General features: G+C 52.0%; 1 protein-coding gene across 1 annotated transcript in view; it reads left to right on the top strand.

Annotated features, from left to right (window-relative positions):
* CFAP221 (cilia and flagella associated protein 221) overlaps nt 1-17,800 on the top strand; it is a 169,069-nt gene extending 151,269 nt beyond the window's left edge. The window contains exons 23-24 of the mRNA XM_068246325.1: nt 12,629-12,724; nt 17,261-17,800. Of these exons, the coding sequence (XP_068102426.1) occupies nt 12,629-12,724; nt 17,261-17,399 (235 nt within the window). The 3' untranslated portion in view covers nt 17,400-17,800. The remainder of the gene's footprint in view (nt 1-12,628; nt 12,725-17,260) is intronic.
* Nucleotides 17,801-25,395: the final 7,595 nt, after the last annotated feature.

Below are 25,395 nucleotides of genomic sequence, written 5' to 3'. Positions count from 1 at the left end.
CCACCGTAGGAGCTTGCCGTTGGTTCCAGCAGTACGGTTTAGCCAACTCAGGGGATTGTGATCAGTGACGATCGTGAAGGAGCGGCCGTACAGATACGACTGCAGTTTCTGTAGGGCCCACACGATCGCCAGGCACTCCTTTTCAGTTGTGGAGTAGGCTACCTCTCGGGGCAGGAGCTTCCGGCTCAGGTAGAGGATAGGGTGTTCATCCCCCTTTCCATCCACCTGGCTGAGGACTGCGCCGAGACCGTAGTCAGAGGCATCGGTTTGCACCACAAACCGACGACTGAAGTCTGGGGCCTGAAGCACAGGGGCGCTTGCGAGGGCCTGCTTCAAGGCCTGGAAGGCATTCTCGCAAGCGGGGGTCCAGCTAACAACCTTGGGGTGCTTCTTGCTAGTGGCATCGGTCAGGGGCTTCGCCAGTGTACTATAGGCGGGAACAAATTTCCTATAGTAGCCGGCGGTCCCCAGGAACGCCTGGACCTGCTTTTTCGTGATAGGTCGAGGCCATGCCAGGATGGCGTCCACCTTTCCCGTGTCAGGTTTCAGGGTGTTACCCCCCACCCGGTGACCTAAGTACTGCACCTCGGTCATGCCAATCTGACACTTACTCGGTTTAACCGTCAGATTGGCCATGGCCAGCCTCTCTAGTACCTGGGACAGGTGTTTGAGGTGTTCTTCCCAGGTGGGGCTGAACACCGCAATGTCATCCAGATACGCTACAGCGAACCCTTGCATTCCCTCTAGCAGGTCGTTCACGGCCCGCTGAAACGTGGCGGGGGCGTTCTTCATTCCAAAGGGCATCATAGTGAACTCGAAGAGGCCGAAAGGGGTGATGAAGGCCGACTTTTGCCTCGCGTCAGGTGCAAGTGGTATCTGCCAATACCCCCGGCTCAGATCCATGATTGATAGGTACCTGGCTGATGCCAGTGTATCTAGCAGCTCATCAATGCGAGGCATGGGGTAGGCGTCTGTAGTGGTGATGGCGTTCAGTTTCCTGTAGTCTACGCAGAACCGAGTTGTCTGGTCCTTCTTGGGGACCAGGACAACAGGGGCTGCCCAGGCACTACTGGACTTTTGAACCACCCCTAACTCCAGCATCTCCCTCACCTCCTTCTGCATGTCCGCCTGTACCTCGGGAGAGACACGGTAAGCGGATTGCCTGATGGGGGGATGGGTACCTGTATCTACCCCATGCACCGCCATACTGGTCCGCCCCGGGATACCGGAGAAGGTGTGCTGGTACTGGCCCAGCACCTTCTGTAACTGCTCTTGCTGGGCTGAGGCGAGCTGTGGATTGACGTTTAGGTCGCCGTCCACATCTCGTACGTCAGCCAGCAGGTCTAACAGGGGGTCTGCCTCTCCCTGCTCTAACCGGCTGCACACTGGCAGCGCATACTGGGTCCTGTCATGGTGGGCCTTCAGCATGTTTACATGAAAGCTCTTCTGCTTCCTGCCCCCCATGTTCACTAGATACGTCAGAGGGTTTAACCGCTGCACTACAGTAAAAGGCCCCTCCCAGGCTGCTTGCAGCTTGTTCTGCCTCACGGGAAGAAGGGCATATACCTTGTCACCCACATCAAATGACCGCTCTCCAGCAGTGCGGTCGTACCATGCTTTTTGTTTGGCCTGAGCCTGGGCCAGGTTGTTGGTCACTACTGCGGACAGGGACTCCATTTTGTCCCTGAACTTGAGGACGTAATCGACCACGGAGACATCAGTGGGGTCGCCCTTGCCCTCCCATGTCTCCCGCATCAATTGTAAGGGTCCTCGGACATTCCTCCCATACAGGAGTTCAAACGGGGAAAACCCGGTTGACTCCTGCGGCACCTCCCTGTACGCAAACAACAGATGAGGCAGGTATCGTTCCCAGTCCCCACCTTGCGACTCAACAAACGTGGTCAGCATTTGCTTCAGCGTCCCGTTGAACCGTTCACACAGTCCATTGGTCTGCGGGTGGTAGGGACTGGAGACAATGTGCGTCATGTGTATCTTTTTGCACAGGGCCTCCATGAGTTCGGACATAAACTGGGATCCCTGATCGGAGAGCATCTCCGCAGGGAACCCGACTCGGGAGAAAATGTTAAGTAGCGCGTCTGCTACCTTGTCCGCCCTCAGGGAGGAAAGCGCCATGGCCTCAGGATAGCGGGTGGCGTAATCCACCACCGTCAGGATGTACCTTTTGCCACTGCTGCTGGGAGTGGGCAATGGTCCAATTATGTCGACTGCCACTCTGTGAAAGGGCTCACCTATGATTGGCAGTGGACACAAGGGAGCCTTGCGGGGGTTCCCAGCCCGTTTTACCTTTTGGCAAACAGTACATGAGCGGCAATAGTTGGTCACATCGATCCGCATCCTGGGCCAGTAGAAATGACCCTGGATACGGTCAAGTGTCTTGTGGATTCCCAAGTGCCCTGCCAGGGGAATGTCATGTGCGGACTTCAGCACATGCCCCCGGAAGGCACTGGGTACCACAAGCAACTTGGTACCCACACTTGTTTCACCTTCGGTGGGCTGTACAGGCTCGCTGTACAGCTTACCACCTTCCCAATATACCTTGAAGGTATCTTCATTCGTGAGGGGCTCCGAAGCCTGCCTTCTGCGTGCCTCGAGGCTAGGGTCAGTCTGGAGTGCTTGCACAAATGCAGCACTCTCGCTCTCAGCCAGCTGGCCCGTGGCATATGCAGTTAGTGGCTGAAGGCTACCATCCCTGTGGTCAGAGGAGGGGGAGGAGGCCGGAACCTCTTCCACCTGCTCTGAGCCCAGGTTCTGAGCAGCGCGGCTGCGTGTTACTGCCAGTACAGGTACACCTTCAGACTGGTACATACTGGCATTACTCACCTCCTGGCTGCATGCATGAATTACAGTGACAGGTACAACAACATTTTCATCACAAACAATCGGTATATCAAACACAGGTACCCGTGACACAGGTACTATTGGACTCGGTACCCCTGGACTGGGCACATTCAACCCACCTCCCCCCTGTTCTTGCCCCTTGGTGCAAAGTACCTTAGTGTGGGCGGAGAGTCCGTCTCCCTCCTGGCAGTCTGAGGGGCTTGGGGCAGGTTCATAATAGGACACAAGCTTGCCCAGGTCGGTCCCCAACAAAACTGGGACCGGCAGTTGGTCCAGGACCCCAACAACCTTCTCTTGAACCCCCACCCCCCAATCGATGGACACCCGAGCCTGGGGAATGCGAGAAAGAGTGCCCCCCACTCCAGTGAGGGTAAGGTATTTGTCAGGGAGGATATTTTCCGTCGGGACCAGGTGCGCACGCACCAGGGTGACATCCGCTCCAGTGTCGCGGAAACCGGTAACAAGCTGGTCGTTCACTGTAACCAGCTGGTGGTTGCTCGTAGCGGAGTGGATCCCTCTCCCACCTGCGAACATGACGTTGTTGGGTGCTCCCGGCTGGGGTGCGCTGGCTGGCGGCAGTTGCCGTGGGCGAGGTGTAGGTGGTGCAGGAGCTGGCGCGGTCTGCCTCCGCTCCGGGCAGTTAAACTTCATGTGTCCGGGCTTGCGGCAAAAGTGACAGGTGATGCCCTCTGTTACTGCAGGCCTGGACGCAGCAGCTGCGCTGGAGGGCCTCTGGGGCGCACGGCTCACAGAGGTAGGAGAGTCTGCAAAATTGTGGGACTGACCTCCTCTCCAGCTAGATGGGGCAGTCCTGCGGGTCTCCGGCACCCTGGTCGTTGCAAAGGTCTCAGCGAGGTCTGCAGCGACCGTCGCTGACGCCGGTCGGCGCTCCAGCACAAACTGGCGTACATCAGCCGGGCAAATGTTCAGAAACTGCTCCAGGACGATTAAGTCCTCCAGGACACCGTAAGACCCTTTAGTGAGGCCTAGCGTCCACTGGCGGAGTGTGGTGAGCAGACTGCTGACCACATCTTGATAAGAATCAGTAGATTTTTTCTGCCAGGACCTGAACCTTTTCCGGTAGGCTTCTGGCGTCAGCTGGTACTTAGTGATTATAGCCTCCTTTATAGCGGTATAATCATTGTCCTTTTCCACAGGCAGCTCTGAGAAAGCATCAAGCGCTTTGTAGCGCAGCAAGGGTGTCAGATGTCTGGCCCACTGGTCTTGGGACAGACGATACTGACGGCAGGCCTTTTCGAAAGACCTCAAAAACAAGTCAATGTCAGTGTCTTTTTCGATAATAGCAAATTTAAATTTTGCACTTACTGGAGCGGCAGTCCCTTCAGCAGGGAGGCTGGGCGTTGAACTCCGGCTGGCTTGCTGCACTTTCGCCATGTTCAGCTCATGCTGTCGTCTCTCCCGCGCCTCTGCAGATTGGCGTTCCTCTCGCTTTTGCTCCGCCATGTACTGCAGGTACTTGTCCACATCAGTTTCCATCAGCTTTTGCAATGCCTGCTGCATTACTGGATCAACATAACTGGACAGTCCAGTACTGGCCGGTTCCAGGCGAGTACTTTCAGGGGTTCTGGGGTCGGGGATCACACTGACAGCCTCCTGCGTATCTGTTGCCGCATTGCCCGCGGGTTGCTCAACCTCGGTACGCACAGGATCTTCAGTCTCTGGTTCCCCTCGACTTGCGTTAGATGAGCCGGTGTCCTCCACAGTGGACACCTCCAGCGTCCGCAGATTCTGGCTATCCCATCGGTACAAGTCCGTTATCAGGTCCTGCTGTTTCTTGCCGCGGATGTCCATGCCTCTCGCCTCGCACAGACTCTGCAGGTCGGATAGGACCATGACCTTGTAATTCCCGGACATTTCCATGCCAAATAAAAGAAAACTTAGGGGAGGGGTACTGGTTACACAGTCTCTCTGTATATATGAAAAATATATTGCACTCAGTCACTACCAACGAATTAGTTCGTTTCTCGATAGGGCTAATTCGATAGCCCTACCTGCGATACTATCAGCACACACAGATCCCAAACGCTGCCGACCACTGTCACAAGAGCCCCACTGGCCGTGAACACGCAAAACCGTCCGATCCGATTCTAGCACACAGATTGAGAGCTATGGACGCAATCTGCGTAGAATTGGCGGAGTTTGAGCGTCACGACGCAGTAGGGAGCCTGTGAGGTTACGAAAATACACTTTTACTCCAACCCAGGGGTAGATTTGCCACCATCTCTGTTTTCTATCAGCCCAGAGATAACTGCTAACTGGCTATAGACCTGTGAAACAAACAACCGGTTAAAACTGTGCAATTCCTATCTATCTATCAAAACAGTAGCGTCCCTTCGGAAGTTTAGGTCTCGTCTGTGTATACTGAATAGAAGGTTTTACTGAGAGGTAAAGACCTTTTAAAAAGCCTTTATTTGTTACAATATAAATAATTAATATATACAGACAATCGTGAACAATTAAACGATGAGAGACAGTGATAACACAGTACATAAAAGAAAAAGGGATAAAAAGAACGAATACTTATGATTCTGTGGAAAGTCCGTTCGGGAAAAGACAAAGTTCCTTTGTTGCAGTTAGTTCGCAATATGGCCGAACCACATGGCCGTTGCTCCGCCTGCAAGATGGCCACTGCTATTTCCCCAAGCAGTGGCAGTCTTTTCGGTATGATGGAAAGTGGGGGAATTATCTGGGAGTCCTCATGCAATCAGTTTTGAGCACTGACATTTCTGGGCGGAGTCTCAAGCTCAGCCCAGGGGCGTGTCAGGCAGTGAGTTCTCTGGGGAGGAACTTCCAACCATCCACAAAATATGTCCAATTTCATATCCAGCCGGGGGTTTGTCGCACATGCAAACCGATTTCATATTCAGATTGGGCTGAAAATACACGTTCATAGGACATCAAACTTGCAATATTTGGGGCGCACGGGGACCCCATTATTCATATCTCAGCCCCTGCTCGGGTTACCTGGCTATGTCTAGTATCACCATCTTCTACAGAATTAGGGAAACAAAATTATGTAATTTTCATATTCCTCCCATGGATGGTATTTGCAAAATGTGACAAAGTTATCAACACCATGCATTCCATACTCAGTCTAGTCGGTGCCGTCAAGACTGGGAGGAATGTAGGTGTCAATAGACCTCATGCTGTGCTAGCTTCCCCTGTTGAATAGACTCTGTTGGTATTTCAGCTCTGCCCAATTAGCACATTAGTGTCACCAGAGCTTTTCCGGGAGCCTTAAAAGGATTTCTTGCTAAACCAGGTTGCTTTAGCAATATGCTAACGCAGGCCCATTCAGCCCTCATGGCAAAAGGGGGGGAAGGCAGGAAGGAAAAACTTCTATGTAAAAATAAAGAATGTCAGTTTTCCGATCACGGTTGCGATCGGACAATCGGCCGCGAATCCTCGGACGACTGGGCGTCGCCCGGCGTCACAAGGCCTATAGAGGAGTCAGGCTGTCTCGGAAACACAGTATAGTAATCTGCCTCCACAGAGCAGCCATACAGTCCCCACAGTACAGGAACACATCTCTGCACCGACCTATGAGATCAGGCTTATAGAGGAGTCAGGCTGCCTGGGAAACTCAGTATGGTAATCTGCCTCCACAGAGCAGCCATACAGTCCCCACAACACAGGAACACATCTATGCTCCGGCCTATGAGATCAGGCCTATAGAGGAGTCAGGCTGCCTGGGAAACTCAGTATGGTAATCTGCCTCCACAGAGCAGCCATACAAGTCCCCACAACACAGGAACACATCTATGCTCCGGCCTATGAGATCAGGCCTATAGAGGAGTCAGGCTGTCTGGGAAAATCCGTATGGTAATCTTCCTCCACAGAGCAGCCATACAGTCCCCACAACACAGGAACACATCTATGCTCCGGCCTATGAGATCAGGCCTATAGAGGAGTCAGGCTGCCTGGGAAACTCAGTATGGTAATCTGCCTCCACAGAGCAGCCATACAGTCCCCACAACACAGGAACACATCTATGCTCCGGCCTATGAGATTGGGCCTATAGAGGAGTCAGGCTGTCTGGGAAACTCCGTATGGTAATCTTCCTTCACCACTGGTGGATTTCATATCGAAATTAGCAATTACACATCATAATCATAATGTGAAATTTTAGAGAAAACCGTAATTAATTTCGTATGTAATAGTAATATTTCAAATTTTTTTCGTGTAATTTTCGCATCATTTCGCATATTTTTTTGCTGAATTTGGCAGTGAATATGAAAGCCCCCATACACGCTATTGCCACCAAAATTGCCACATATGTTAAGCAGAATAGTGGGTACAAGGCAAATATGTAATTTTTCAAGTGTTTGAGAAAATCGATTTAAAATATGCGAAGAAAAATGGTTTTTAAACTGTAATTTTTTCGCATTTAAAAACCATGTTTTCTTTGCATTTTTAAAATCGATTTTCTCAAAAACTACAAGGTCTTTTTGGAAAATTCTTTTTTTTTACTTGTACGCACAATTCTCCTTAATATATGTATATTGGTGTCAGTAGCAGGTATGGAAGCTTTGCTATTCGTTGCTAAAGTCGGCATGAAATTACGCGAAAATAGCGCAAAATTTTACTCAAAATTAAGAATGACTGTGTGAAATCAATTGGAGTTACAAATCGTAAATACGTATAGGCGTAATTGTGAAAATGTATGCAAAATGTTGGGTAATCGTAATTAGTATGATTATCACTGGCCTCCACATCCCAAGTCAATAACCTGCTAACAACTGTAGTAAATCCTGCAAGGGAAGGGTTATACCAACCCACCTAGCTTCTGTGCAGCAATACAATCTGTACACGGCTCTCAGAGGCGGGGCTAGCTTCTGTGCAGCAATACAATCTGCATACGGCTCTCAGAGGGAGGGCTAGCGATCAGCCCGCCTACGTTCTGTGCAGCAATACAATCTGCACACGGCTCTCAGAGGCGGGGCTAGCTTCTGTGCAGCAATACAATCTGCATACGGCTCTCAGAGGGAGGGCTAGCGATCAGCCCGCCTACGTTCTGTGCAGCAATACAATCTGCACACGGCTCTCAGAGGCGGGGCTAGCTTCTGTGCAGCAATACAATCTGCAGACGGCTCTCAGAGGCGGGGCTAGCTTCTGTGCAGCAATACAATCTGCAGACGGCTCTCAGAGGCGGGGCTAGCTTCTGTGCAGCAATACAATCTGCAGATGCTCTCAGAGGCGGGGCTAGCAATCCTTCTGTGCAGCATTACAATCTGTACACGGCTCTCAGAGGCGGGGCTAGCTTCTGTGCAGCAATACAATCTGCATACGGCTCTCAGAGGGAGGGCTAGCGATCAGCCCACCTACGTTCTGTGCAGCAATACAATCTGCACACGGCTCTCAGAGGCGGGGCTAGCTTCTGTGCAGCAATACAATCTGCACACGGCTCTCAGAGGCGGGGCTAGCTTCTGTGCAGCAATACAATCTGCAGACGGCTCTCAGAGGCGGGGCTAGCTTCTGTGCAGCAATACAATCTGCAGACGGCTCTCAGAGGCGGGGCTAGCTTCTGTGCAGCAATACAATCTGCAGACGCTCTCAGAGGCGGGGCTAGCAATCCTTCTGTGCAGCATTACAATCTGTACATGGCTCTCAGAGGCGGGGCTAGCTTCTGTGCAGCAATACAATCTGCATACGGCTCTCAGAGGGAGGGCTAGCGATGAGCCCGCCTACGTTCTGTGCAGCAATACAATCTGCACACGGCTCTCAGAGGCGGGGCTAGCGATCCTTCTGTGCAGCATTACAATCTGTACACGGCTCTCAGAGGCGGGGCTAGCTTCTGTGCAGCAATACAATCTGCAGACGGCTCTCAGAGGCGGGGCTAGCTTCTGTGCAGCAATGCAATCTGCAGACGGCTCTCAGAGGCAAGGCTAGCTTCTGTGCAGCAATGCAATCTGCAGACGCTCTCAGAGGCGGGGCTAGCGATCAGCCAACCTGGCTTCTGTGCAGCAATACAATCTGTACACGGCTCTCAGAGGCGGGGCTAGCGATCCTTCTGTGCAGCATTACAATCTGTACACGGCTCTCAGAGGCGGGGCCAGCGATCAGCCCACCTAGCTTCTGTGCAGCAATACAATCTGTACACGGCTCTCAGAGGCGGGGCTAGCGATCCTTCTGTGCAGCATTACAATCTGTACACGGCTCTCAGAGGCGGGGCTAGCGATCAGCCCACTTAGCTTCTGTGCAGCAATACAATCTGCACACGGCTCTCAGAGGCGGGGCTAGCGATCAGCCCACCTAGCTTCTGTGCAACAATACAATCTGCACACGGCTCTCAGAGGCGGGGCTAGCGATCAGCCCACCTAGCTTCTGTGCAGCAATACAACCTGCACACGGCTCTCAGAGGCGGGGCTAGCGATCAGCCCACCTAGCTTCTGTGCAGCAATACAACCTGCGCACGGCTCTCAGAGGCGGGGCTAGCGATCAGCCCACCTAGCTTCTGTGCAGCAATACAATCTGCACACGGCTCTCAGAGGCGGGGCTAGCGATCAGCCCACCTAGCTTCTGTGCAGCATTACAATCTGTACACGGCTCTCAGAGGCGGGGCTAGCTTCTGTGCAGCAATACAATCTGCAGACGGCTCTCAGAGGCTGGGCTAACTTCTGTGCAGCAATACAATCTGCAGACGCTCTCAGAGGCGGGGCTAGCAATCAGCCAACCTGTCTTCTGTGCAGCAATACAATCTGTACACGGCTCTCAGAGGCGGGGCTAGCGATCAGCCCACCTAGCTTCTGTGCAGCAATACAATCTGCACACGGCTCTCAGAGGCGGGGCTAGCGATCAGCCAACCTATTATTATTATTTTTTTATTTTTTTTTTTTTATTTATATAGCGCCAACATCTTCCGTAGCGCTGTACATAGTGCAAACAAATAATGGGGAACAAATATACATAAGAAATACAAGACACTGTACAGTCATGACATTGAATAGAATAAATACAGATAGATACATAGTTGATATGTAGTTGGTACATATACATATGTTAAAATTACAGCAGTATGAGAAACACTAGGAGGAGGTCCCTGCCCTTGCGAGCTTACAATCTAGAGGGTAGTGGGGAGGAAACAAAGGGGAAGGAAACACCAGGATTAGTGGGTGAGCCAGTGTGCCTTTAGTGCTGCCTATAGCAAATGATAGGCTTTTCTGAACAGGTGTGTTTTCAGAGTACGTTTGAAGGTTTCCAGACTCGTGGCATGACGAACCGGCTGAGGGAGAGAGTTCCAAAGGAGAGGGACCGCCCGTGAGAAGTCTTGGATGCGAGAGTGAGAGGAGGTGACCTAGCTTCTGTGCAGCAATACAATCTGTACACGGCTCTCAGAGGCGGGGCTAGCGATCCTTCTGTGCAGCAATACAACCTGCACACGGCTCTCAGAGGCGGGGCTAGCGATCAGCCCACCTAGCTTCTGTGCAGCAATACAACCTGCACACGGCTCTCAGAGGCGGGGCTAGCGATCAGCCCACCTAGCTTCTGTGCAGCAATACAACCTGCACACGGCTCTCAGAGGCGGGGCTAGCGATCAGCCCACCTAGCTTCTGTGCAGCAATACAACCTGCACACGGCTCTCAGAGGCGGGGTTAGCGAGCCTTCTGTGAATACTCAGGACAGGATGGTCAGCTCAAATGATTTGATATCATTTATTTACACAAATAAAAAGAGTGCATTACAAGATTTATTATAGAAAATGTTACAACAAAACAATAATAACAACCCCCCACCAACAAATATACAGCAGACGGTCAGCCTGTGCAGTCACAGCTTGTTTGTGGGCCACAGTCTCACCTAATGAGGTCGCAGGTCATGTCTGTCTGCTTGTGAGGGTGCATTATAGTGTACCAGAGATTAGGAAAGATACAAGATTATACATACCTGGGGCTTCCTCCAGCTCCCTCCACCGTCCTCCGCCTCCTCCTTCTCCCGGTACAAGCCCTGTAAGTTTGACCAGTCAGGGCTGGTTTGTTTACCTGCTGGGCTACTGACATTGATTGTTTTACACTCAGGGTTAAAGGGGAACTGAAGAGAGAGGTATATGGAGGCTGTCATGTTTATTTCCTTTTAGACCAGGGATGTCAAACCGGTCCTACAAGGGCCGAGATCCTCACACATTTTTGATACAGCTCAAATGAATTGATGGATCTGAATCAGGAAAGGTGTAGTCCATCAGGTAGAACACATTCCTCTTTCTCAGTCCATCCTAAACACTGGCATGGATCTGGCCCTCCAGGCCTGGAGTTCGACACCTGTGTTTTAGACAATACCAGTTGCCTGGCAGCCCTGCTGATCCTCTGCCTCTAATACTATTAGCCATAGCCCCTGAACAAGCATGCAGCAGATCAGGTGTTTCAGTGATTCAGACTTATAAGTCTGATCTGACAAGACTAGCTGCATGCTTGTTTCTGGTTTTAATCAGATACTACTGCAGAGAAATAGACCAGCAGGGCTGCCAGGCAACTGGTATTGATTAAACGGAAATAAACATGACAGCCTCCATATACCTCTCTCTTCAGTTCCCCTTTAAGGTGCGTACACACGGACTACTATAAGGAATGACGGGTCCATCAGACCCTCTCGCTGAGCAGGTGTTCCAGCGACAGTAGAGCGAGTGTTGCAGTCCGTCAGACCCTCTCGCTGAGCAGGTGTTCCAGCGACAGTAGAGCGAGTGTTGCAGTCCGTCAGACCCTCTCGCTGAGCAGGTGTTCCAGCGACAGTAGAGCGAGTGTTGCAGTCCGTCAGACCCTCTCGCTGAGCAGGTGTTCCAGCGACAGTAGAGCGAGTGTTGCAGTCCGTCAGACCCTCTCACTGAGCAGGTGTTCCAGCGACAGTAGAGCGAGTGTTGCAGTCCGTCAGACCCTCCCACTGAGCAGGTGTTCCAGCGACAGTAGAGCGAGTGTTGCAGTCCGTCAGACCCTCTCGCTGAGCAGGTGTTCCAGCGACAGTAGAGCGAGTGTTGCAGTCCGTCAGACCCTCCCACTGAGCAGGTGTTCCAGCGACAGTAGAGCGAGTGTTGCAGTCCGTCAGACCCTCTCGCTAAGCAGGTGTTCCAGCGACAGTAGAGCGAGTGTTGCAGTCCGTCAGACCCTCTCGCTGAGCAGGTGTTCCAGCGACAGTAGAGCGAGTGTTGCAGTCCGTCAGACCCTCTCGCTGAGCAGGTGTTCCAGCGACAGTAGAGCGAGTGTTGCAGTCCGTCAGACCCTCTCGCTGAGCAGGTGTTCCAGCGACAGTAGAGCGAGTGTTGCAGTCCGTCAGACCCTCTCGCTGAGCAGGTGTTCCAGCGACAGTAGAGCGAGTGTTGCAGTCCGTCAGACCCTCTCGCTGAGCAGGTGTTCCAGCGACAGTAGAGCGAGTGTTGCAGTCCGTCAGACCCTCCCACTGAGCAGGTGTTCCAGCGACAGTAGAGCGAGTGTTGCAGTCCGTCAGACCCTCCCGCTGAGCAGGCGTTCCAGCCACAGTAGAGCGTGTGTACAGTCTGTCAGGCAGACTGATGAGGCTGTTTCTGAATGATCTGCTGAGCGGTCCGCCGACAGACTGCAATACACACTCTACTGTAGCTGAAACGCCGGCCCAGCGGGAGGGTCTGACGGACCTGTCGTTCCTTATAGTAGTGCGTGTGTACGCACGCACCTTACTGACACTGGTTGTTTACCTGCAGGACTACTGACATTGTTTAATGACAGTGATTGTTTACCCGCAGCACTACTGACATTGTTTACTGACAGTGATTGTTTACCCGCAGGGTCGGTGGCACGGTTGACGTGGAGGGCGGAGCATCGCTGACACCCCAAATGATGAAAGCAGAATTTGCTGTAATGGAAGATGGCCAGAGAGATATGTGAGTACCTGAATGTCCCCTATATAGGAGGACCTGTCACGTCCACCATCAGATGTACAGTCGTATACAGCAGCCATGTGTACAGCTATATACAGCATCCACATGTACAGCCATATACAGTTTCCATGTGTACAGCCATATACAGCGTCCACGTGCACAGCCATATACAGCGCCCATGTGTACAGCCATATACAGCGCCCATGTGTACAGCCATATACAGCGTCCACGTGCACAGCCATATACAGTTTCCACGTGTACAGCCATATACAGCGTCCACGTGTACAGCCATATACAGCGCCCATGTGTACAGCCATATACAGCGCCCATGTGTACAGCCATATACAGCGTCCATGTGTACAGCCATATACAGCGTCCACGTGCACAGCCATATACAGCGTCCATGTGTACAGCCATATACAGCGTCCACGTGTACAGCCATATACAGCGCCCATGTGTACAGCCATATACAGCGTCCACGTGCACAGCCATATACAGCGTCCATGTGTACAGCCATATACAGCGTCCACGTGTACAGCCATATACAGCGCCCATGTGTACAGCCATATACAGCGTCCATGTGTACAGCCATATACAGCGTCCACGTGTACAGCCATATACAGTTTCCATGTGTACAGCCATATACAGCGTCCACGTGCACAGCCATATACAGCGCCCATGTGTACAGCCATATACAGCGTCCATGTGTACAGCCATATACAGCGTCAACGTGTACAGCCATATACAGCGTCCACGTGTACAGCCATATACAGTTTCCAGGTGTACAGCCATATACAGCATCCACGTGCACAGCCATATACAGCGCCCATGTGTACAGCCATATACAGCGTCCATGTGTACAGCCATATACAACACCCACGTGTACAGTCATATACAGCATCCACGTGTACAGCCATATACAGCGTCCACGTGTACAGCCATATACAGCGTCCACGTGCACAGCCATATACAGCGTCCACATGTACAGCCATATACAGCGTCCACGTGTACAGCCATATACAGCGTCCACGTGTACAACCATATACAGTTTCCATGTGTACAGCCATATACAGCGTCCACGTGTACAGCCATATACAGTTTCCATGTGTACAGCCATATACAGCATCCACGTGCACAGCCATATACAGCGCCCATGTGTACAGCCATATACAGCGTCCATGTGTACAGCCATATACAACACCCACGTGTACAGTCATATACAGCATCCACGTGTACAGCCATATACAGCGTCCACGTGTACAGCCATATACAGCGTCCACGTGCACAGCCATATACAGCGTCCACGTGTACAGCCATATACAGCGTCCACTTGTACATCCATATACAGTTTCCATGTGTACAGCCATATACAGCGTCCACGTGCACAGCCATATACAGCGTCCATGTGTACAGCCATATACAGCGTCCATGTGTACAGCCATATACAGCACCCACGTGTACAGTCATATACAGCATCCACGTGTACAGCCATATACAGTTTCCATGTGTACAGCCATATACAACGTCCACGTGTACAGCCATATACAGTTTCCATGTATACAGCCATATACAGCGTCCACGTGCACAGCCATATACAGCGTCCATGTGTACAGCCATATACAGCGCCCATGTGTACAGCCATATACAGCACCCACGTGTACAGTCATATACAGCATCCACATGTACAGCCATATACAGTTTCCGTGTGTACAGCCATATACAGCGTCCACGTGCACAGCCATATACAGCGTCCACGTGTACAGCCATATACAGCACCCACGTGTACTCTCATATACAGCGTCCACGTGTACAGCCATATACAGCGTCCACGTGTACAGCCATATACAGCGCCCACGTGTACAGCCATATACAGCGCCCACGTGTACTCTCATATACAGCGTCCATGTGTACAGCCATATACAGCGTCCACGTGTACAGCCATATACAGCGTCCACGTGTACAGCCATATACAGCGTCCACGTGTACAACCATATACAGCGTCCACGTGTACAGCCATATACAGCGTCCACGTGTACAGCCATATACAGCGCCCACGTGTACAACCATATACAGGGTCCACGTGTACAACCATATACAGCGTCCACGTGTACTCTCATATACAGCGTCCATGTGTACAGCCATATACAGCGTCCACGTGCACAGCCATATACAGCGTCCAGGTGCACAGCCATATACAGCACCCACGTGTACAGCCATATACAGCGTCCACGTGTACAGGCATATACAGCGTCCATGTGTACAGCCATATACAGCGTCCACGTGTACAGCCATATACAGCGTCCACGTGTACAGCCATATACAGCGTCCACGTGTACAGCCATATACAGCGTCCACGTGTACAGCCATATACAGCGTCCATGTGTACAGCCATATACAGCGTCCACGTGTACAGCCATATACAGCGTCCACATGTACAGCCATATACAGCGTCCACGTGTACAGCCATATACAGCGTCCACGTGTACAGCCATATACAGCGTCCACGTGTACAACCATATACAGCGTCCACGTGTACAGCCATATACAGGGTCCATGTGTACAACCATATACAGCGTCCACGTGTACAACCATACACAGCGTCCACGTGTACAGCCATATACAGCGTCCATGTGTACAGTCATATACAGGGTCCACGTGTACAACCATATACAGCATCCACGTGTATAGCTATATACAGCATCCACGTGTACAACCATATACAGCGTCCACGTGTACAGCCATATACAGCACCCACGTGTACAACCATATACAGCATCCACGTGTATAGCTATATACAGCATCCACGTGTACAACCATATACAGCGTCCACGTGTACAGCCATATACAGCGTCCACATGTACAGCCATATACAGCGTCCACGTGTACAGCTATATACAGCATCCACGTGTACAGCCATATACAGCGTCCACGTGTACAGGCATATACAGCGTCCATGTGTACAGCCATATACAGCATCCACATGTACAGCCATATACAGCGTCCACGTGTACAGCCATATACAGCGTCCATGTGTACAGCCATATACAGCACCCATGTGTACAACCATATACAGCGTCCACGTGTACAGCCATATACAGCATCCACATGCACAGCTATATACAGCGGCAACAGCCTCTTCATCAAGAATCAATGCAGAAAATATTGCTGAGCAGCCCTAGCAGTGATGAGTGAAGAGGAATCAGATCCTGGGGCATTTTTTTCTGTCTCTCATCACTGTTCCTGATTTCCTGTCCCCTGTCTTTGTCCCTGATTTCCTGTCTCCTATAGCTGTGCCTCATTTCTTGTCCCTCATTTCCTGTCCCCTATCTCTGTCCCTCATTTCCTGTCCCCTATCTCATCATTTCCTGTCCCCTATCTCTGTCTCTCCTTTCCTGTCCGCTATCTCTGTCCATCCTTTCCTGTCCGCTATTTCATCATTTCCTGTCCCCTATAGCTGTGCCTCATTTCTTGTCCCTCATTTCCTGTCCCCTATGGCTGTCCCTCATTTCCTGTCCCCTATCTCTGTCCCTCATCTCCTGTCCCCTATTTCATCATTTCCTGTCCGCTATGGCTTTCCCTTATTTCCTGTCCCCTATCTCATCATTTCCTGTCCCCTATCTCTGTCCCTCCTTTCCTGTCCCCTATCTCTGTCCCTCCTTTCCTGTCCGCTATCTCTGTCCCTCATCTCCTGTCCCCTATCTCTGTCCCTCATTTCCTGTCCCCTATCTCTGTCCCTCCTTTCCTGTCCGCTATCTCTGTCCCTCCTTTCCTGTCCGCTATCTCTGTCCCTCATTTCCTGTCCGCTATCTCTGTCCCTCATTTCCTGTCCGCTATCTCTGTCCTTCCTTTCCTGTCCCCTATCTATGTCCCTCCTTTCCTGTCCGCTATCTCTGTCCCTCCTTTCCTGTCCGCTATCTCTGTCCCTCCTTTCCTGTCCGTTATCTCTGTCCCTCCTTTCCTGTCCGCTATCTCTGTCCCTCCTTTCCTGTCCGCTATCTCTGTCCCGCATTTCCTGTCCGCTATCTCTGTCCCTCCTTTCCTGTCCGCTATCTTTGTCCCTCATTTCCTGTCCCCTATCTCTGTCCCTCCTTTCCTGTCCGCTATCTCTGTCCCTCATTTCCTGTCCCCTATCTCTGTCCCTCCTTTCCTGTCCGCTATCTCTGTCCCTCCTTTCCTGTCCGCTATCTCTGTCCCTCATTTCCTGTCCGCTATCTCTGTCCCTCATTTCCTGTCCCCTATCTCTGTCCCTCCTTTCCTGTCCGCTATCTCTGTCCCTCATTTCCTGTCCCCTATCTCTGTACCTCCTTTCCTGTCCGCTATCTCTGTCCCTCATTTCCTGTCCCCTATCTCTGTCCCTCCTTTCCTGTCCGCTATCTCTGTCCCTCCTTTCCTGTCCGCTATCTCTGTCCCTCATTTCCTGTCCGCTATTTCTGTCCCTCATTTCCTGTCCCCTATCTCCTCCTTATTTCCTGCAGCAGAGCCGCTCCCTGGGGTCCCGGGCAGTGTGGGGGTCTCACCTGTCTCTTCTCTCCTCCGCAGTGACAGCGGCCAGCAGAGCTCGGATGACCGCACCTCCTTGATGGACAAAATCCAGAGCCAGCTGAACCACATGACACAGCTGTCACACAACAAGAGGCTGATACTGAAGTGTGACACTGCAAGCTCCGCCCACCTGTGATGTCACCAGCGTGAGATCATTACACCAATGCTCACAAGGGGAGGGAAGGAGACACCATCCACTACAGGGACATCTGAAGAATGACTCCTGTAATACCGCTTTCTCTCCTGAGGGGGGCGCAGCCACAGCTCTGACAGATGACTCCTGTAATACCACTCTCTCTCCTCAGGGGGGCGCAGCCACAGCTCTGATGGATGACTCCTGTAATACCGCTCTCTCTCCTCAGGAGGGCGGAGCCACACATCTGCACATTATAATTTATAGCCACATAAGCTTGTTATATAATGATGTGTAATCTAATCCTGCTGATTGACTGCTATCTGCAGATTCATTTATCTCTCTGCGCCTGAACTGATTACTGATAATCCGCCAGAAATAAACGATTGGTTCATTTAGACAAAGTATTGATGACATTTATTCACACATTGCCACAATGCTCCCTCTTTCCGAAGTCGACCTTTGGGGAATCCTGTATATCAATTTCATAAATCATAAGTTATTTTTTGCGTGATGCTCTCTGCCCTCCAGACATCAGCTCAGGACTGTACCGTCTCTTCTGTCATTCTTTATTATTTATCACATCTTTATGTATTTTAATTCACTATTTTGTAGTTCTTAAATAAATGATATAAAATCTTTTAGATGGCAGTTACACTGCTCTGAGTATACACAGAATAGAGACCCCGCCTCCGAGGACCTCACCGTGTTACACTGCTCTGAGTATACACAGAATAGAGACCCTGCCGCCGAGGACCTCACCGTGTTACACTGCTGTGAGTATACACATAATAAAGACCCCGCCTCTGAGGACCTCACCGTGTTACCCTGCTCTGAGTATACACAGAATAGAGACCCCGCCTCCGAGGACCTCACCGTGTTACCCTGCTCTGAGTATACACAGAATAGAGACCCTGCCGCCAAGGACCTCACCGTGTTACACTGCTGTGAGTATACACATAATAAAGACCCCGCCTCTGAGGACCTCACCGTGTTACACTGCTCTGAGTATACACAGAATAGAGACCCTGCCGCCGATGACCTCACCGCGTTACACTGCTCTGAGTATACACAGAATGGAGACCCTGCCGCCGAGGACCTCACCTTGTTACCCTGCTCTGAGTATACATAGAATAGAGACCCTGCCGCCGAGGACCTCACTGTGTTACACTGCTCTGAATACACACAGAATAGAGACCCCGCCTCCGAGGACCTCACCATGTTGCACTGCTCTGAGTATACCCAGAATAGAGACCCTGCCTCCGTGGACCTCACCGTGTTACCCTGCTCTGAGTATACACAGAATAGAGACCCTGCCTCCGAGGACCTCACCGTGTTACACTGCTCTGAGTATACACAGAATAGAGACCCCGCCTCCGAGGACCTCACCATGTTACACTGCTCTGAGTATACACAGAATAGAGACCCCGCCTCCGAGGACCTCACCGTGGTACCCTGCTCTGAGTATACACAGAATAGAGACCCCGCCTCCGAGGACCTCACCGTGTTACCCTGCTCTGAGTATACACAGAATAGACACCCCGTCTCCGAGGACCTCACAGTGTTACACTGCTCTTATACACAGAATAGAGACCCTGCCTCAGAGGACCTCACCGTGTTACACTGCTTTGAGTATACACAGAATCGAGACCCCCGCCTCCGAGGACCTCACCGCGTTACACTGCTCTGAGGATACACAGAAAAGAGACCCACTTCCGAGGACCTCACCATGTTACACTGCTCTGAGTATACACAGAATAGAGACCCCCGCCTCCGAGGACCTCACTGTATTTTACTGCTCTGAGTATACACAGAATAGAGACCCCCACCTCCGAGGACCTCACCGTGTTACACTGCTCTGAGCATACACAGAATAGAGACTCCGCCTCCGAAGACCTCACCGTGTTACACTGCTCTGAGTATACACAGAATAGAGACCCCACCTCCGAGGACCTCACCATGTTATATTACTCTAAGTATACACAGAATGGAGACCCCGCCTCCGAGGACCTCACCATGTTATATTACTCTTAAGTATACACAGAATGGAGACCCCGCCTCCAAGGACCTCACCATGTTACCGTGCTCTGAGTATACACAGAATAGAGACCCCGCCTCCAAGGACCTCACTGTGTTACACTGCTCTGAGTATACACAGAATAGAGACCCCGCCTCTGAGGACCTCACTGTATAGATATTGGGCCTGATTCACAAAGCGGTGATAGTGCTGAGTTAGCACCGCTTTTGCTCTTTATCGCGCGCAAAGTCCCAATCGCGCAATTCCGCGCGCAGCGCCCATAGGGTTTAATAGGCACATTGCGCGAACTGCACCGTGCGCCGGGCGATTGCGCGCGGAATTTCGCGCGAGTTTCATTTTATCACGCCTAAACTGAGTTTAGGCGTGATAAAGGGCTTTTCACAGGCGTGCAAACACTTTGCACCGCTTTGTGAATCAGGCCCATTGTGTTCACCTAGACAATGAGTGTTTTCTATAACAATTCCTTCTCGGGGATAGATTGTCGTCCCGAATGCTGGAATTTCTGTGTGCAGCTGTGAAAGATGTGGCGGGTGGACGAGGGTGTGGCGGTATGTTGGGACTATCCACTGTGGTAGATCTGATCACAGTTTTTGGAATATGGGCACCCTGAGGCTGGGGATACTGGGGGGTTTATCTGTGGGATGGTTGGAGGCCAGCAGAGCTTCTCTGTAGTGTTTGTGGTTTCTGGTTGCCCATGTTACTCGCATTGTACAGACAACACAAGCTGCAAATCAATATTAATACTCTGCAAATACAGCGGCTGCCAGAAGGGGCGTCTCTTCCTCATACAGTGCGGCTTTGTGCTGCTGTTTGAATAAAGTTAATTTTACTGATTAGCTTCAGAGAGTTTGTTTAGAGATCTGCAGCTTGCTGGAAGCTGGGCAATACAGTCACCACGTCACACTCCCTGAGATGAGACGAAGCCCCACACATGAATTGTGAGTGAGCCCGCTCCCTGGGATAAGAAGCAGCCCCACACATGAATTGTGAGTGAGCCCGCTCCCTGGGATGAGAAGCAGCCCCACACATGAATTGTGAGTGAGCCCGCTCCCTTGGATGAGAAGCAGCCCCACACATGAATTGTGAGTGAGCCCGCTCCCTGGGATGAGAAGCAGCCCCACACATGAATTGGGAGTGAGCCCACTCCCTTGGATGAGAAGCAGCCCCACACATGAGTTGTGAGTGAGCCCACTCCCTTGGATGAGAAGCAGCCCCACACATGTATTGTGAGTGAGCCCACTCCCTTGTATGAGAAGCAGCCCCACACATGAATTGTGAGTGAGCCCACTCCCTTGGGTGAGAAGCAGCCCCACACATGAATTGTGAGTGAGCCCACTCCCTTGTGTGAGAAGCAGCCGCACACATGAATTGTGAGTGAGCCCACTCCCTGGGATGAGAAGCAGCCCCACACATGAATTGTGAGTGAGCCCGCTCCCTGGGATGAGAAGCAGCCCCACACATGAATTGTGAGTGAGCCCCCACTCCCTTGGATGAAAAGCAGCCCCACACATGAATTGTGAGTGAGCCCACTCCCTTGTGTGAGAAGCAGCCCCACACATGAATTGTGAGTGAGCCCACTCCCTTGGATGAGAAGCAGCCCCACACATGAATTTTGAGTGAGCCCGCTCCCTTGGATGAGAAGCATCCCCACACATAAATTGTGAGTGAGCCCACTCCCTTGGATGAGAAGCAACCCCACACATGAATTGTGAGTGAGCCCGCTCCCTTGGATGAGAAGCAGCCACACACATGTATTGTGAGTGAGCCTGCTCCCTTGGATGAGAAGAAGCCCCACACATGAATTGTGAGTGAGCCCGCTCCCTTGTATGAGAAGCAGCCCCACACATGAATTGTGAGAGAGCCCGCTCCCTTGGATGAAAACCAGCACCACACAAGAATAGTGAGTGAGCCCACTCCCTGGGATGAGAAGCAGCTCCACACATGAATTGTGAGTGAGCCCGCTCCCTTGGATGAGAAGTAGCCCCACACATGAATTGTGAGTGAGCCCGCTCCCTTGTGTGAGAAGCGTCCTCACACATGAATTGGGAGTAAGCCCGTTCCCTTGTATGAGAAGCAGCCCCACACATGAATTGTGAGTGAGCCCGCTCCCTGGGATGAGAGGCAGCCCCACACATGAATTGTGAGTGAGCCCGCTCCCTTGGATGAGAAGCAGCCCCACACATGAATTGTGAGTGAGCCCACTGCCTTGTATGAGAAGCAGCCCCACACATGAATTGTGAGTGAGCCCACTCCCTGGGATGAGAAGCAGCCCCACACATGAATTGTGAGTGAGCCTGCTACCTGGGATGAGAGGCAGCCCCACACATGAATTGTGAGTGAGCCCGCTCCCTTGTATGAGAAGCAGCCCCACACATGAATTGTGAGTGAGCCCACTCCCTTGTATGAGAAGCAGCCCCACACATGAATTGTGAGTGAGCCCGCTCCCTTGGATGATAATCAGCCCCACACATGAATTGTGAGTGAGCCCACTCCATTGGATGAGAAGCAGCCCCACACATGAATTGTGAGTGAGCCCGCTCCCTGGGATGAGAAGCTGCCCCACACATGAATTGTGAGTGAGCCTGCTCCCTTGGGTGAGAAGCTGCCCCACACATGAATTGTGAGTGAGCCCACTCCCTTGTGTGAGAAGCAGCCCCACACATGAATTGTGAGTGAGCCCGCTCCCTTGGATGAGAAGCAGCCCTACACATGAATTGTGAGTGAGCCTGCTCCCTTGGATGAGAAGCATCTCCACACATGAATTGTGAGTGAGCCCGCTCCCTTGGATGAAAACCAGCACCACACAAGAATAGTGAGTGAGCCCACTCCCTTGGATGACAAGCAGCCCCACACATGAATTGTGAGTGAGCCTGCTCCCTTGTGTGAGAAGCGTCCCCACACATGAATTGGGAGTGAGCCCGTTCCCTTGTGTGAGAAGCAGCCCCACACATGAATTGTGAGTGAGCCCGCTCCCTTGGATGATAATCAGCCCCACACATGAATTGTGAGTGAGCCCACTCCCTGGGATGAGAAGCAGCCCCACACATGAATTGGGAGTGAGCCCGCTCCCTGGGATGAGAAGCAGCCCCACACATGAATTGTGAGTGAGCCCGCTCCCTTGGATAGAAGCAGCCCCACACATGAATTGTGAGTGAGCCCGTTCCCTTGGATAGAAGCAGCCCCACACATGAATTGTGAGTGAGCCCGCTCCCTTGTGTGAGAAGCAGCCCCACACATGAATTGTGAGTGAGCCCACTCCCTGGGATGAGAAGCAGCCCCACACATGAATTGTGAGTGAGCCCGCTCCCTGGGATGAGAAGCAGCCCCACACATGAATTGTGAGTGAGCCCCCACTCCCTTGGATGAGAAGCAGCCCCACACATGAATTGTGAGTGAGCCCACTCCCTTGTGTGAGAAGCAGCCCCACACATGAATTGTGAGTGAGCCCACTCCCTTGGATGAGAAGCAGCCCCACACATGAATTGTGAGTGAGCCCGCTCCCTTGGATGAGAAGCATCCCCACACATGAATTGTGAGTGAGCCCACTCCCTTGGATGAGAAGCAACCCCACACATGAATTGTGAGTGAGCCCGCTCCCTTGGATGAGAAGCAGCCACACACATGTATTGTGAGTGAGCCTGCTCCCTTGGATGAGAAGAAGCCCCACACATGAATTGTGAGTGAGCCCGCTCCCTTGTATGAGAAGCAGCCCCACACATGAATTGTGAGAGAGCCCGCTCCCTGGGATGAGAAGCAGCCCCACACATGAATTGTGAGTGAGCCCGCTCCCTTGGATAGAAGCAGCCCCACACATGAATTGTGAGTGAGCCCGTTCCCTTGGATAGAAGCAGCCCCACACATGAATTGTGAGTGAGCCCGTTCCCTTGGATGAGGAGCAGCCCCACACATGAATTGTGAGTGAGCCCACTCCCTTGGATGAGAAGCAACCCCACACATGAATTGTGAGTGAGCCCGCTCCCTTGGATGAGAAGCAGCCACACACATGTATTGTGAGTGAGCCTGCTCCCTTGGATGAGAAGAAGCCCCACACATGAATTGTGAGAGAGCCCGCTCCCTTGGATGAAAACCAGCACCACACAAGAATAGTGAGTGAGCCCACTCCCTGGGATGAGAAGCAGCTCCACACATGAATTGTGAGTGAGCCCGCTCCCTTGGATGAGAAGTAGCCCCACACATGAATTGTGAGTAAGCCCGCTCCCTTGTGTGAGAAGCGTCCTCACACATGAATTGGGAGTGAGCCCGTTCCCTTGTATGAGAAGCAGCCCCACACATGAATTGTGAGTGAGCCCGCTCCCTGGGATGAGAGGCAGCCCCACACATGAATTGTGAGTGAGCCCGCTCCCTTGGATGAGAAGCAGCCCCACACATGAATTGTGAGTGAGCCCACTGCCTTGTATGAGAAGCAGCCCCACACATGAATTGTGAGTGAGCCCACTCCCTGGGATGAGAAGCAGCCCCACACATGAATTGTGAGTGAGCCTGCTCCCTGGGATGAGAGGCAGCCCCACACATGAATTGTGAGTGAGCCCGCTCCCTTGTATGAGAAGCAGCCCCACACATGAATTGTGAGTGAGCCCACTCCCTTGTATGAGAAGCAGCCCCACACATGAATTGTGAGTGAGCCCGCTCCCTTGGATGATAATCAGCCCCACACATGAATTGTGAGTGAGCCCACTCCATTGGATGAGAAGCAGCCCCACACATGAATTGTGAGTGAGCCCGCTCCCTGGGATGAGAAGCTGCCCCACACATGAATTGTGAGTGAGCCTGCTCCCTTGTGTGAGAAGCAGCCCCACACATGAATTGTGAGTGAGCCCACTCCCTTGTGTGAGAAGCAGCCCCACACATGAATTGTGAGTGAGCCCGCTCCCTTGGATGAGAAGCAGCCCTACACATGAATTGTGAGTGAGCCCGCTCCCTTGGATGATAATCAGCCCCACACATGAATTGTGAGTGAGCCCACTCCATTGGATGAGAAGCAGCCCCACACATGAATTGTGAGTGAGCCCGCTCCCTGGGATGAGAAGCTGCCCCACACATGAATTGTGAGTAAGCCTGCTCCCTTGTGTGAGAAGCGTCCCCACACATGAATTGGGAGTGAGCCCGTTCCCTTGTGTGAGAAGCAGCCCCACACATGAATTGTGAGTGAGCCCGCTCCCTTGGATGATAATCAGCCCCACACATGAATTGTGAGTGAGCCCACTCCCTGGGATGAGAAGCAGCCCCACACATGAATTGGGAGTGAGCCCGCTCCCTGGGATGAGAAGCAGCCCCACACATGAATTGTGAGTGAGCCCGCTCCCTTGGATAGAAGCAGCCCCACACATGAATTGTGAGTGAGCCCGTTCCCTTGGATAGAAGCAGCCCCACACATGAATTGTGAGTGAGCCCGTTCCCTTGGATGAGGAGCAGCCCCACACATGAATTGTGAGTGAGCCCGCTCCCTTGGGTGAGAAGCAGCCCCACACATGAATTGTGAGTGAGCCTGCTCCCTTGTATGAGAAGCAGCCCCACACACGAATTGTGAGTGAGCCCACTCCCTGGGATGAGAAGCAACCCCACACATGAATTGTGAGTGAGCCCGCTCCCTTGGATAGAAGCAGCCCCACACATGAATTGTGAGTGAGCCCGCTCCCTGGGATGAGAAGCAGCCCCACACATGTATTGTGAGTGAGCCCGCTCCCTTGGATGAGAAGCAGCCCTACACATGAATTGTGAGTGAGCCTGCTCCCTTGGATGAGAAGCATCTCCACACATGAATTGTGAGTGAGCCCGCTCCCTTGGATGAAAACCAGCACCACACAAGAATAGTGAGTGAGCCCACTCCCTTGGATGACAAGCAGCCCCACACATGAATTGTGAGTGAGCCTGCTCCCTTGTGTGAGAAGCGTCCCCACACATGAATTGGGAGTGAGCCCGTTCCCTTGTGTGAGAAGCAGC

This window comes from Hyperolius riggenbachi, chromosome 7 (genome assembly GCF_040937935.1).
Source record: "Hyperolius riggenbachi isolate aHypRig1 chromosome 7, aHypRig1.pri, whole genome shotgun sequence".
Taxonomy (NCBI): domain Eukaryota; kingdom Metazoa; phylum Chordata; class Amphibia; order Anura; family Hyperoliidae; genus Hyperolius; species Hyperolius riggenbachi.
The sequence above is the reverse complement of the archived record's forward strand: the minus strand, read 5'-3'. Positions and strand labels throughout refer to the sequence as shown.